This window comes from Vicugna pacos, chromosome 3, assembly GCF_048564905.1.
Source record: "Vicugna pacos chromosome 3, VicPac4, whole genome shotgun sequence".
Classification (NCBI taxonomy): Eukaryota; Metazoa; Chordata; class Mammalia; order Artiodactyla; family Camelidae; genus Vicugna; species Vicugna pacos.
In genome coordinates, this window is record NC_132989.1 from 7,998,747 (window position 1) to 8,012,347 (window position 13,601).

Genomic DNA, 13,601 nt, shown 5'->3' on the forward strand with positions numbered 1-13,601 from the left:
TAATGCCATCGTTTCTCTTTTCTCCTCGCTCGTTCCCTGTGGTGGCCATGATCAGACCAGTCTTTTGAGGACTCTAGCAAGCTCTCCAGTGCAGGGTCCCTCCCGGCCTGGCCTTCTCCTGACGTAGGTCACTCAGCCTTCCCTTCCTGCTGCCTGTGTCAGCGTGAACGTGTGTGGGGCTGGTAACGGGGAGGGGGTGAGATGGCCCGACCAGAGCCCTGAGGTTACTGCAGCTCAGACCAAAGACCCAAGACTTCCTGCTGGGAACCAGAAACCCCGAAGTGCCACCAGAGGACTCTGGTTCATATTAAGAGTGTTTGATTTCATCCCCATCATGGAATAGGAAACTAACGGTCACCAAGAATTGAGGGGACCTTGCTATTCAAGGAGGAAAAAGAAAAACTCACCCTTTTAAGACGGGTCCATCTTCTGTGCTGGCCCTGTGTTGGGACGTTGACCTGTGTGGCCGCCTTCGTTCCCCGCAGTGGGACAGTGTGGGAGGCCCTCAGAGCCCCTGCTTTACAGATGAGAAAGGCAGAGGTTAGGGGCGTTGGGACATTGCTTGGCTTCCAACGTGGTGCGTGGCAGAGGCTGGCTTCAGACTCAGGCTCCAAATTCCATCTCGTCTTTCTCCCTCCAAGCACTTTATTAGTCAGAGGGGTAAACAGGATGCGCTCAGGACTCCTGAGGCAGCTGGTGGGGCAGACAGACCAGTAAAATCATCAGCGGCCCGCCCCTGGGCACTGACCAGTGCTCAGCCCCGAGCCTGCTCTGTCTCACTTAGTTGTCGCAACTTCCTGATGAAACGGGAGGGCAATCATGATCCCCACTGTACAGATGATAAAACTGAGGCACAGGGAGAGTCAGTACCTGCCCATAGGCATAGCCAGACTCAGTGGAGATGAATCCGAACCCCACAGGGTCTGTGCCCTAAGCCCCAGCCTACCCTGAGCCCCACGGAGCCTTCCTTTGGTGGCCAGCAGGCCCATCTTCACTGATGGGGGTCAGCTGTGGAGGCTGAGGGGTCAGGATGGCAGCCCTGTGTCTTACACCTCTATTTATACTCACATTCAAGGATTCTGTAAGTGGACACTTTACATGGATGTAAATTTACATCCATTCTCTCAAAGGCCCTATGGGGCCGGCACTATTCCCATTATACAGATGGGGAAATTAAGGCCCAGTTTGCCAGTAATGATGGAGCCAGCACTGAACCCAGTCTGTGTGTCTCCAGAACCTGAGCTCCTACTTCCTCTGCCTTTCTGACTCCTCACGGGCTCTGCAGAGCATTCCTCAAAAGCCTGCTGGCCAGTCTGCCCGGCATGGCCAAGGTCGGTGAAACATGCACTGGCAAAGCCATTGTTTTAGGGGGAAGAGGAAGATAATGGGCCTGTGTAACTACACCTCAGGCAGTTTCACTTGTGATAGGAAATGCCCACCCCACAAAGGGGACCCACCCATTCATGCCCGTCTAAGCTCTTTTTTCAGCTAAAAATAAGACTTTGTCACCCCCAGTACACCTCCAGCTGGCAAGTTAAGGATTGAAAGCTTAGCGAACGTAACTTAACAATGGGTTCAAATAAGGATAAAACATATGGAAAGGGGAAGTCAGTCTGCTGTTCTCGAGCTGCTAGTCCCAACCCTTGTTACACAGAGACCTGGCCTCAGGAGGGCGGTGGCACGGTGTGTGTGCTCAACTGCAGGGGTGGCGCAGCCGCTGTCTCGCTGGCCACCAGCGACCCCAGCGCGCAGCCCTTCGGCCAGGCCGAGTGTCCTTTCATGCCGTGTGCACCCAGGAAGGAGCAGGAAGGGACTGAAAACAGGGACTCAGCTCGGATTTTAGAACCTGCTAGCTCTAGGGAACATCTGGTGTAGCGGGGCGTGTGCGTGCGTGTGTGCACTTAAGTACCGGTGAAACCGCGTCAAGACAGGGACACATAGAAAGTTTGTGTCCTTGTCACCCCCAGGGCGTTTCTAACCCACGTCTGTGCAGATTCCCAAAGTACAGAGACCGCTCCCTCTTCTGTCTCCACCTCCCCATCGCGCGCCTGCCACACAGCTGCTCGGCCTCGGGGGCTCGGGGTGTGACTCGGGGACACGCTTTGTGGGGGATTTGCTATTGTGGACGACACTGCCTTTTGTTTCTGGTTGAGCATGTGTCTTGGAGGTTCTTTCTGGTGGTTTTTGTCTTTCCAACACTGTCTCGTACACTGGGGAGGGGGCAGCGGAGGAGGCATGAGTAGAGATTTAAAGTCACGCGAACTGACACCATCTTCCTGGAAGCTGTCCTCCGTCCCGCGCGCTCCACCCCCACCCAGTGCACTCACTGGGCGCCCGCACGTCCGGGCTGTCCCCTGCCCTCTGCACGCGGTCCCTGCAGCCTTGGGTGCGGGGCAGCCTTGTCTTCAGGGAGCTCTTGCCTGGGGCCTTGGAGACGCCACTGAGAAAGATGACAGTGTGCTCCTAGACCTGTAAGCAAAGAATTACTTCATCTTTAGCTCTCTAAATCCCACGTCTATAAAAAAAAAAAAATAGGACATCGATGGGTTAGAGAACTGAGGCTGAGGCTCTCCGAAGTGCCCTCTTCCTCCTGCTCCTTTCCATCGTTACAGCAACACCTGCTCCATTCGGACCCGCGTCTTCAGAGTTGTGATCGTTAAGACAGGGCAAGTGACGGAGGAAGAGCCGGTTAAGCAAATTGACCATATAAACAAGATTGGAGGTGACACATTTAGGCTGTTTAAGTGTTTTAAAGGTCTATTTACCTCCAACTACCACTCTGCTAATTGTCCATCAGTCTTTTTTTTTTCTTTTAAGCCACTCCTTAGAGGCCCTTCTCCCCAGCACCCTTTCTCAGCCTCCTCCGGTGACCCCCAAAATGCACGCACTGCAGGCTCATGTGATGGTGGTGACAAGGGCACAGCCACTGACACTGGAGGAGGCCTTACACCCCCAGCCTGGCTCCTGCTTTATCTCGTGTTCCTCCCAGCCACCCTGAGGTGCAGGCTGTTTGCTGCCCCATTTCACAGATGCAGAAACCGAGACAGAGCGAGGACAGCACACCCAGAGTTGCACAGCTAGCAGATGGGGGGGAGCCTGGGGTTAAAACCCAGGTGGACAGGCTACTTGGTAAGCCCCTGTGCTAAACTGAATGGTCATACCCAAGCCACTGGGTTGGGCCTATGTGGACCAGGAAATCCTGACCTTAAAAGCTTTTCCTGTGTTCGAGGAAACATGACGCCACAGGAGAGAGGGCAGATCTGGCTGGGAGAGAATGGGTACCCCGCGGTGGAAGTTCTGAGGAGGGAAAGATTAGGAAGAATTCAGAACAGCTTCGTGGAGAAAGTTGCCTTTGAACTGGACCTTGGGTGAAGGGTGAGCGGGACTGGGACACAGGGAGACAGGGTGTGCACTTTAAGCAGAAGGAGTCAGGATGACCTGAGCCAAAGACTCACATGCGGTACGCAGTAAGCCGCCCAGCATCCCTGGGCACGGGCGCCAAGAAGCAGGGGTCAGGCTGAAGAGGGAAGTCCTCACCTGGGAGTCCTAAGCTCCGTTCTTTACATTTATTTTAAAATTCGGAGTTTCTGCTGCGATTCTGACTCATTCTCTCTCCCAGGTAGATAAAACCTCTGACAATTTACTGTACATCTGGGACATCTTCTAGGACAAGGCACTCTCTCTCAGCACTTCTGGAATCTCATAAGATGTTCTGTTGAAAAAAAAATAATAAAGAAAATGTTATGGTCACACAATCCCGGATGGCGGTGCTCACTGCACCCGTGTCTGAGAGCGCCATGGCGCCCATCGGTTTTATTAAAGGCTCTGAGACATCCTGAGCGTAAACAAAAGAGATTCCCATTTAGTTCTCTAAACTTACTTGCCCACAGAACCCTTTTCTGAACGTGAAGATCAGTGAAGATCCCGTGAAAAACTTTGGAAAAATGCAGGCGCGTGTTGGATTTAAAGAGAAAAACACAGAGAAATCTTCTTCCATCCTTAGTAGATAATGTCACTGATCCGTCCTGATCTTAGACTCCATAAGTGGGTCGGTTTTCAGAGGTCGGAGACTTGAGTCACCTCGCGTGCTCAGCTTTCGTCCTGGAGACATCCCTTCCCTTCTCCTAACACTGTGTCCCTACCGGGTGGATTCTGTGCAATTTCAGGCCTCAAAGGACTCCATTAATCAGGAGAGAGGCAGCCCCAAGAATCCTGTCACCAGGCCATCGGACCTGCCCCCGGGGTGGTGATTTTAAACCCTAACCATGTCCCAGACAATCTCTGCAGGGAAACATTACAACCAAAAGGACAGAATGATTTCACAAAAATTACAACCCACAGTGATTGGTTTTTTTTTCCTTTCCCCACCTTCCTGAAGCTCAGGCTGGACGGCCCCACCAGCTCTTCAGAGTCTGGTAGCAAATCTCAGGGAACCATCTTTTGCCTGATGCACGTGTTCAGCTTGTGCAAACTCTCCTCCCCGCTCTGTTCCTGATTAGCGCGGCATTCTCACACAGGGTGGTTCGAGGAAGACCACACTCCTCCCTCTTGCTCCAAACTCCCCCAGCTCTGCAAAACTTTCTGTCCTGCCTTTGTTCTTATCAGACTGTGAAAACTGACCTGAAAAGCACGCTGCCTCCCAAGCCGGGAGTTTTCTGAGCTTCTGTCCGAGAGCGTGCTCCTCCGGCTGCCAGGGAACTGGCAGGGCCACCTCGGTCTTGTGACATCCTGGCCCACGCTGCTTTCAGAGACTGTCACGTCCTTGTGGAAATCTTCACGGGCCTCGCTTGGGCGAGTCTGTGTGCCAGTGACATTTCTGGAACATTCTAAGCTTCCGACACCCATCCCTCTCACCCACGTAAGCAATCTTGAGGATTGCGGCAGCGACACAAGGAAAACTGCTCTGACATGCCGGGAGCTTCCCTCTGGTCACGCAGGGAGGGTTCTGTGTTAAAAGGCCTCTTCAGAGGTGCCGAAGCTCAGAGGCCACGAATGGGGATCCTTTCCCAAAAGGACCCCAGGCCTGCATCTGGAGTTTAGGAAGTGACAGATGAGATTTGGGGAGCTGTAACCCCCTAATGTTATGGGCAAAATTCTGGGTGTCATACTTCTGGGCCTTCCTCTGGAGAGGGGTTCCCCAGCTTCCATGAGACCCTCAGAGAAGTCTGGGGGCTGGCGAAGGACAGAGAGGAAAGTGTGGGTGGACGCAGGCCACCCCTAGTCACTCTCAGATTTGTCTGTTTCTTTGGTTTTCTTTTTTTTTTTTTTTTTTTTTGCTGTCATGTATAAACTGGGCTTTTTCATCTCTTAAAAAAAATCCGCCTCTCCACCTTCTCTGGAGGTGAGTGGGAAGATGGGTGGCTGGGAGCAGGCAGGGCTGCCCACCTCACAGGAGGCCGGCGTTGGCCGAGCCAGCCCCTCCCCGCCGAGGGCACCCTGCTCGCGTAGGATCCCCACCTGGGCCTCCAGGGGCTGGAGCTGGGACCCCATGTTCCAGCCTCAGACACGCCGTCGGTGCTGGGCTGGCAGTACGTCGGCGAGCTTTGCCCGGTAACTCGTAACGTGGCCTTCGTGGAGGTTAACTCTCATTGACCTAACACATCCTTCAGGTGCCAGGACGCTGCGTAGATGTCTTTTTAAAAAATTCTGATCATCTAGAATTAAAAAAAGAAAAAAAGACATGTTTTTAGGGCCCAACTGATAAACTTGGGCTGGGTCCACCGGCCGAATTAGCAAGAAGTTGGGCAGTTTCCTACTTTGCTTTGTAGCGTACTGATGCAGCCTGATAATGCAGGCTGTGCTACAGGGGACGGGCCTTTAACGCCCGGCACCTGGAGTAGATTTCGTTGGAAGAGGCACAAGGAGACACACTGCTGCTTCCAGAGGCTCAGAACTCCCACAGAAAGGCCTGCCTTTTGTGGAGGTGCCTGGACCCACCTCCAGCCTGGAGGAAAAGGTCCTTAGGGAGGCAGAGCCACGCTGAGCGGTCACCCTGCAGAGACACCACCCCTCCACCCCCTCGTCCTTGGAGCTACAGCGTCTTGAATTCTCAAGACTTAGACTGAAATGCTCAGCTCCCCATTTTCAGTCAAATCGAGGGCTCACTTGGATCTTAGGGGACTGCATTTCCAGCGCATCCCAAATCTTTGGGGGGTTACATTGGTCTGCATTTGGCAAGAGACACTTCCTGTTTCTAAGAAAAATGGCTTATGAGGGCTTACGAAAAAGACTCCAGGAGCTTTTGGACTGCAAAACGGCTCTTGCAAAACAACATTTGGATGATTTACGTGTAAATGAATCAGAAACATGTGGATTAAATTTCCTTGTGAATACAGATGGGTTTAAAAATTAACGGAAAAAGTGGCAAAATACTTTTTTTTTTAATTGAATCTAAAATGTCAGGAGGTGGGGGAGGGGAAGCAGCAGGATGTGGGGCCCAGGGCGCAGAGCCTCACCTAGCCTCCCTGTGTCTGCTGCAGGATTTGAGGCAGCTGGGGCTGGCTTTAAAAACAAAACAAAACAAAACAAAACAAAAAACACACATTCTTGCAGGCATGAGTTGGGAAATTTAGAGGGTCACTTCCCAGATGCAGTCACCACTGACAAGGACATTAATTTAAATTTAGAATTGCCAACAAAAAGAAAGCAGTGACTTTCTCTCCCTGCCTAAAGGGATGCTAAACCATCACTGGGAGCCAAAGGTGGCTGCCTCCTGCTTCTCATGTAAGCATCACTCTCATCTGCACATCTTTCAGGGTTGCCACACTGTGTTCATTTTCCTGCACTCACCCCTTTGCTCCCCATCCCCACCATGTGAGGTGTTCGTATCAGATGGTGCCTGATTGATATGAGGAAACACACAGCCCAGAGAAGTTAAGCGGTTAGCACCAGGTCACACAGCTGATTTAGCAGCAGAAAGGATGGGTTAAAAATCACAGCAGCCCACCTCGATGAGGTCTTTACTAGGAGCCGATATGGGCTAAGCACTTCACATGTGTTATTTTAGTTAAATCTCCACCAACCCTCGCTACCACGGCCCTCACAAATCCCGACACACCGCATTTTCTAGCTGAGAAGACAGAGGCTTAAGGAGACAAGTAAGGACCTCTGGGGAACAGGCATAGTTAGCAGGCGGAAAAGCCGGAGGTGGATGCTGGCCGTCAGAGCCCGCGCTCTTCCCAATGCAACTGTGCGCGACACCCTGGATAAACACTTGGCAAGGTTTTTCATGATCCCATGCAGCCTTCTCTTTTCCTGGGCTCTCCCTTCAGCTTTCCTGAGCTCCAGTTTTCTAGAGACCTGGGGAGACAATTCCAGAAACCCTGAGTGAAGCAGTGGCACAGAGGACGTCTTGCCCCTGCGTCTCCATCCTTTCTCCCAACTGCACTTCCCCGGTGAACAATGCCTCCTGCAAGCACCTCCGTCTTCCGGGCGTGAGGACCGGCACTGAGGCACCCAGGTTGCTGCCCTGGTACTCAGTCCTCGTGCTAACCCAGAGCACACGGAGAGCCACGGCTTTTTGTAGAAGTAGCTGGCAGTTAGGGTGGGCCATTTTTTTACTTTATATTTTGGAAGTGAAAGGGAGGGAGGAAAAAAGAGTGACAAACTGAAAATTCTCACTGTTTTGCAAGCTTTGAGGCTGCAGTTTTCCCAGCAGTATTCAAACTATGTGACTTTCCAGTTTTGTTCTGAAATTGAAATCAGATTTGGAGGGACGGTTTTCTGTTCTGTTAAAGACACATACACAGGCTGATATATTATCATTCTTAGTAAAGTACATGTATATTTCATAACAAAAACTCATTCCAGGCAAGATGAGAGCGCACATTTGCGGCCAGTAGGCAACCAGCATAGCGGTGTGTGGGTGTTTTTTTTCCATCCTTTTTTTTTTTTTTTCCCCTCCTCTCTCTCGCTCAGTGAGAAGTTTGGACGCAGAACGATTGACTCTTGTCTTCTCTTTCCACAGCGATATCTGGCATGATTGTTCCTCCCATGTGAAAGAATTGCCTTGAAGAATTTTATTAATGAAGAGGTTGGATTCTGCTACAGAGAGTAATCTGATACAAGTCCCAGAGTGGAACTTTTAACTCAGGCCTTTTTAAGAGGAATCACAATAACTGCAGATTTTTAAACAAACAATATCACCGACCTTGCAGATACTGAAATTGGAAGGGGTCTGCGAACGCAGGGTGTTGGTTACAGTTGTACCTCCCAAGTCCTTGGGGATATATTTATTCTGTGTTGATAAAAGCAAATCCACTTTTTCTTTCTTTTTTTTTTTTTAAGCTTAACTCTGCAATCATTTGTCTTTTATAAACCATAAAGCTGTATACAAGGGACACTATAAATAAGACTCCACATTTTAATTTATGATGTTTTTAAAGCTGTGTAAAAGGAGAATGAAGTGGTGATATTTACAAAAAAGGTAAAAAAAAAAAAAAGCAAAAAAAAGCAAAAAAAAAAAAGCTTGTATGGGACAGAATAGGAATGCCAGTTAGATTTTTTAGAAAACTAAGGGTCGGCTTTTGCGCCTTAAAGCATATCAAACGGTAGTTACTCGGACAGTGCATTTCCAATATCTAACTTAACATGCCATCCCTTAGCAGTGCAAGCTTATTTATCTCTTTTGTATTGTTGTCTTAAGTAACTGTGTAAATAAATGCAGCCTGGAAAGTTAAAAAGTGATGTAAGTGATCAAATTTTTCCCCTTCTACTCAAAAACCCAGTGCCTCTAGATAGATGTTAAAATTGCATATTTAAACCTGATTATCACGCTCTCTTTTGCTTGTGTCAACTTCCTCTGAAGCTGATGGCCTCTCGAGACCTGGTTGGCACCCAGACTGTGTGAGCACCTCCTTGGAGACTCCATGGGACAGTGTCAGGCACAGGGTTCCACGATGCACCCTCCAAGTGGCAAACGCCAAAAGCCCACTTAACACTCCGCCATCTCCACGTTTCACGTTTACTCATCTTAAATGCTGACTTCACACCAACACTCCAAAAGCTGACAAAAGCTACACGGCAGATCTTTCAGATTTCCTATTCCAGACAGCGCCTCTATCAGTCGACCCTTATCATTTGTAACTTCGTAGCTTAAAACGACAGATTAAGGGTTTTGGAAATAAGAGTAAAAGGAAACCGGGAGAAAGGAGCAGAAAGTTGAGACTTCCAAACATAGTTTTCTGTTCGATGGGAATTTTTGCTTTCATTATCTGGGAAGGGTTCTTAAAAATAGGAATTAGTAGCAGAGATGCCGTAAAGCTCTGAGGATGCATCTGCCCGATACTTCTTTTCTTTGCTGTTGTGTTTTTGTATGTAGTTATAAATACTGTAGATTTTTGTGATTTTTTGCCAAAGTTGTTGTTCTATTTATACATTTTAATGTCTTAAGACAGTTTTTCAATATCACACAAAAATTTTACTGCATATTTTGCAAAGAAAAAAAGCTCACTACCTTTAGCTTGCACATACTTGCGAAGTTAATTAAAAGGCTTTTTGTTTTAAAGGGGATTTTGTAAGATATCCATATAAATAATGTATTTATCTTTGGAATTTGTACATTGCTTTCCCCTTCTTCCTCTTCCTCCGGCCCCCAGTTTATTTGATTGTGTACGTTTGCTATGTGAAAAGTGCGGATTGGTTTGGTCTCCTATAGTTGTACTTGCTGTTTCAATGTGATTTTTAAACATTTCATTTATAGTTATTTTTAGTATTGTTTTAAACCATGCTTCAATTTTTTTTTAATTTTCACCCAAAAGCCATTGTCTATTTTTGTATTATTTGTAAGTTAAGAAGTTTTTTCCAATATATGGCAAAAAAAAAAATAGTAGCATATTATTCTTGTAGCGTTTAGTTCTGTAGATTAAAAAAAAATGTATCCTTTGCTTTGGAAGCTTACAGAAAAAAAACCCTAATGCTGTTTTACTCTATTAATATGCATGGAACCTCTCCCTTTGGAGTGACGCATTTTGCGCATTAAATTCTGGGGAGAAACTTCATAGAAATCAGTGAACATACTTTCTTTCCTAAGTCTGCTTGTATATTTCCTCTGTCTTTCACATAAATATAAACCAGCAGATTGGATGCCTTAACAATGCAAATCATATTCGTTTCACTTGTACATTGTAACTGTGCACCAGAACTGTCAGTCATCACTAACATTCTAAGAAAAAAGAAAAAGAAAAAAGAAAAAAAAAAAGAAATCGAAAAGCACAAAAGAACTGTTTTGTTACCTTAAGACAATGTAACTTTTTCTAGTAGAGCAAGAAATTTACAACAATGCTGCAACTGTGCATGCCCCCATATGGACTTTGCAATGGTTTTCACTAGACTGTCAGAGTGCGATTTTTATGGGTTGGGGCGGGTGGGGGAGGGGTGTTGCGGGAGGGAAGGGCGGGGAGGAAAGCTGATTTTTCTTGGTGAGAAATAATAATAATGATTAATAATAATAATAAAACTGGAAAATGTAAGCAAGGTGGACGCGTTGCTTCTCGGTACTCAGAAAGGTTGTCTGAATTGGTGTGGTAAGTGCTGGCCTGAAGATGTGTACAATTTAAAGCCATATTTTGTCTGGTGAGCCCCTTAACCGTTTGTGAAGGACCGGTCAGCCCGTGAGGTGTCCGGCTCAGACCCTGACAACAAACGCCACCCATTGTCAGCCATGTGTAGTGGTTAGAACTTTTCTTGAAAGTCCAAAGAGCCTTTAAAATGTGCATACTAATTTGTGTTTCATTGCCTCTATTTATCCCGATTAGATGAAAAGACGTTCTGACCCTCTGACCCTCTTTCTTCAACACAAAACTTTTACAAGTAAAAAAATTGTTCCCCTGAATACAGAATATGGCTTTAAGAAGAAAGTGAAATAAGAGAATTAAATTAAGATATCAGTTTTGGGGGAAAAATACAGCTTCTGGATGACTGGATTGCATAACCTGCCCTGGCCTCACATTGTACTAGGATGCAGCTTAACGAAGTCATCTCTAAATCTAACCTTTCACCTTCTTATCAAACTTTTGGAATCGACACACACTGTACAGTTCAATTGTTAGAGAACCTAACTACTGTAGAGATTGTTATAATTTTTTTTTTTGCAAAAATTCAAGCTGTAAAAACTTTTCAACTTTCACAATATTTAATTAAAGTTACTTCCTGTCTGTGATTGCAGCTCCTGGTTGTGTATTCATTTCTCTGTTTCGGATGAGCCCAAGTCCAACGTAATGTAAAAGGTCTGTGGTTCCAATTACTCAGACCACTGTTGACACCGAGAGAAACGCAGTCAGGGTGGTCCTGGGACACCCACTTTCCCTCTTGGTCAGTCCTTGGGGATTTGCTAATCTGGGATGCAAATTGAACACGCACAGCGTACTGCTGCCCTCTGCTGGTAGCAGCTGGACACGCAGTGCCCATACTGGCCCAAGGAGGAGCCAAGAGCCCCAACGATTTCACCAGGCAAGCGATGAGATCCCCCTGAAGGGACTGAATTGTGAATCCAGGCTCTGGCCACTCGGAAAGCCATCCTCCGCGCTGCAAGTCTGAACCAAGCTCTTCACACACAGCTGCTAATTAATCCCAGTGAGCCTTCTGGTCAATTAATTACGTGCCCTGGCTCACTGATGACGAGGAACACGTGTGAACACAGAACCTTCCATGATCTATAGTTTTAAATCCCATGTGGATACACTTTTTCCTGTCAGATAAAACCAAGTGTATCTGGAGTCAAACATGCCACAAACACCCAATAGATACACCCTCCCGGTGAAACTGTTTCACTTTAAATTCCATCATCGTCGTAAGTCTTTCCAGTTGCACATCCAATGGTTTCCCTACTTTTGCAATTACTAGACATGATAAGGTTAATGACGCTTGTAAAATGCCTTGAAAACTCAGCAAATAGGCCACAGACCAACGGAAACCTGATGACCACAGCTAACAGGGTGCCATACAACCACCATCACGATCATTCGTGGTGTGCATCACTGATACACTTTTGCTCTGGAATAGAGCCCAATCTGAGGTAATTAAAGGGTGCAGCAAATAAGTTAATAGGTAGAGAAGCTATCAACCTTTTCTTGAGAAGAAACCTGTGATTAGCTTGGTCATTCAATATACAGTTTTGCAATTCTGTATTAGGTACAGGTCTCTCTGTATCAGATGCAGAAGGAAAAAAAAAATGAAGACGAGGCTCCTGCCCTCAGGATGCTCACAATCTCAGACAAGACAAATCTATACCCAAAGGAGTCTAGAAAGTCTAGGGCTAGCCAGTCATGTCACAATGCTCCACAGAGTAAAACGGACATCCTCACATCTACACACTGGTTTCTACTTTCATTAAGACCTCTTTCCTGGAAGCATTCATTCATCATCCATTCACATAAGCCTTGAGGGTTTATGTATGGATCTGGCGCAGGGCAGGTGTGGCAAATCCCCTGGCAAGCGCAGCCACACTGGTCCTGCCCTCAGAGGGTGTACAGTCGAGTGAGGAAGGCGGACATTAAGCAACCATACAAATCTGTACTAACAAACCAAGAAAAAAGTCAAGAATGTTCCAAAAGTATATTACAGTGGGATCTGATCCAACCTGAAGGGTTGGGGAAGGTTTCCAGAGAAGGTGACCCTTAGCTGAGATGTGAAGGACGAGGTACGCGGGGGGGGGGGCACACGAGCAGAGGGAACGAGGGCAGGTGTAAGACTCTGAGCTTTGGGGCTGGACATGGCGCATTCAAGAACAGAAAGGCGGTGTGTGTAGACCATGCAGATGTGCCAGGTGGCACCGCGCAGCTTGGGAAGGTCAATTCAGAACACGTCCCGACACCTATTCTGTGCCTGGCACTGGACTAGGTGCGAGGATGCACTAGGCAAACCAGGCGTCGGTCCAGCCCTTGGTGCCTAAAGCCCAGCTCACACAGAAGCTCACTGCCCCGCGTCCACCCACAGGGGCCGTGCTGGTGAAACGCGAAGCCAGGGCAGCTGGGGTGAAACAGACAAGCAGCACCTTGCCGGCTGCACTCAAGTCATTCTCAGGAGGGAATATGGCCCCCGTGATGCTCAGCTTTCATTTTCTCAAGAGGGAGAGGGAGGGAATGCTAGATATATTATCCAATTTTTTTTTGGTGCAAAATTTCATTTTTAAAATGTCATCTAATCCAAAAATAGTACTTTCAAAACACTGCATTGGGGGAAAAAACAGTTCACGAGCCACTAAGAATGTCAGTTTGGGACTTCTGGCCAAATGACGAGTTACTGAAGGAGATGTTCACACAGCCTGATTTGAGGGTCCCACTGCTATGTGCTGGCCGTGGGGATCGAGGAGCCTGCAAAGAAGGGTGGGCCTGAGTGGTGCAAATAGACACTCTCCGGGCAGATAAAGGCAAGGAGTGCGTGGAAGGCCCTGCTCAACGCCTTTGGAGCTGGTTCTGTCAGAAAAAAAATAAAATGAATCAAAAGGAACAGGAATATGGGAAAATGGAATACACAGTTGTGAAAAATTTCCCTGTATGCTACAGTAGCCATGTTCAATGGGAAATATATTGATCAGCTTTTTTTTTTTTAATATCCTTTTGCTTTGCCAAAACACTCTCATGAGCAAGTTCATTTTTAAACAG

General features: G+C 47.5%; 1 protein-coding gene and 1 long non-coding RNA gene across 12 annotated transcripts in view; one reads left to right on the forward strand and one right to left on the reverse strand.

Annotated features, from left to right (window-relative positions):
* Positions 1-8,264, forward strand: part of EBF1 (EBF transcription factor 1) — a 376,175-nt gene extending 367,911 nt beyond the window's left edge. For 4 of the 11 annotated variants that reach the window (XM_072953687.1, XM_072953696.1, XM_072953699.1 and 1 more), the window contains exons 16-17: positions 56-123; positions 3,620-3,682. In XM_072953687.1, the coding sequence (XP_072809788.1) occupies positions 56-123; positions 3,620-3,667 (116 nt within the window). In that variant the 3' untranslated portion in view covers positions 3,668-3,682. Of the gene's footprint in view, positions 1-55; positions 124-3,619; positions 3,683-7,966 lie in introns of those variants that run through there. The other 7 variants (XM_072953717.1, XM_072953718.1, XM_072953720.1 and 4 more) reach the window with 2 other exon arrangements.
* LOC140691067 (uncharacterized) lies at positions 90-5,648 on the reverse strand. Its single transcript, XR_012066516.1, has 3 exons — positions 4,621-5,648; positions 3,538-3,712; positions 90-517 (listed from the first exon to the last, which is right to left on the reverse strand). It is a non-coding gene; the product is annotated as an uncharacterized lncRNA (long non-coding RNA).
* Positions 8,265-13,601: the final 5,337 nt, after the last annotated feature.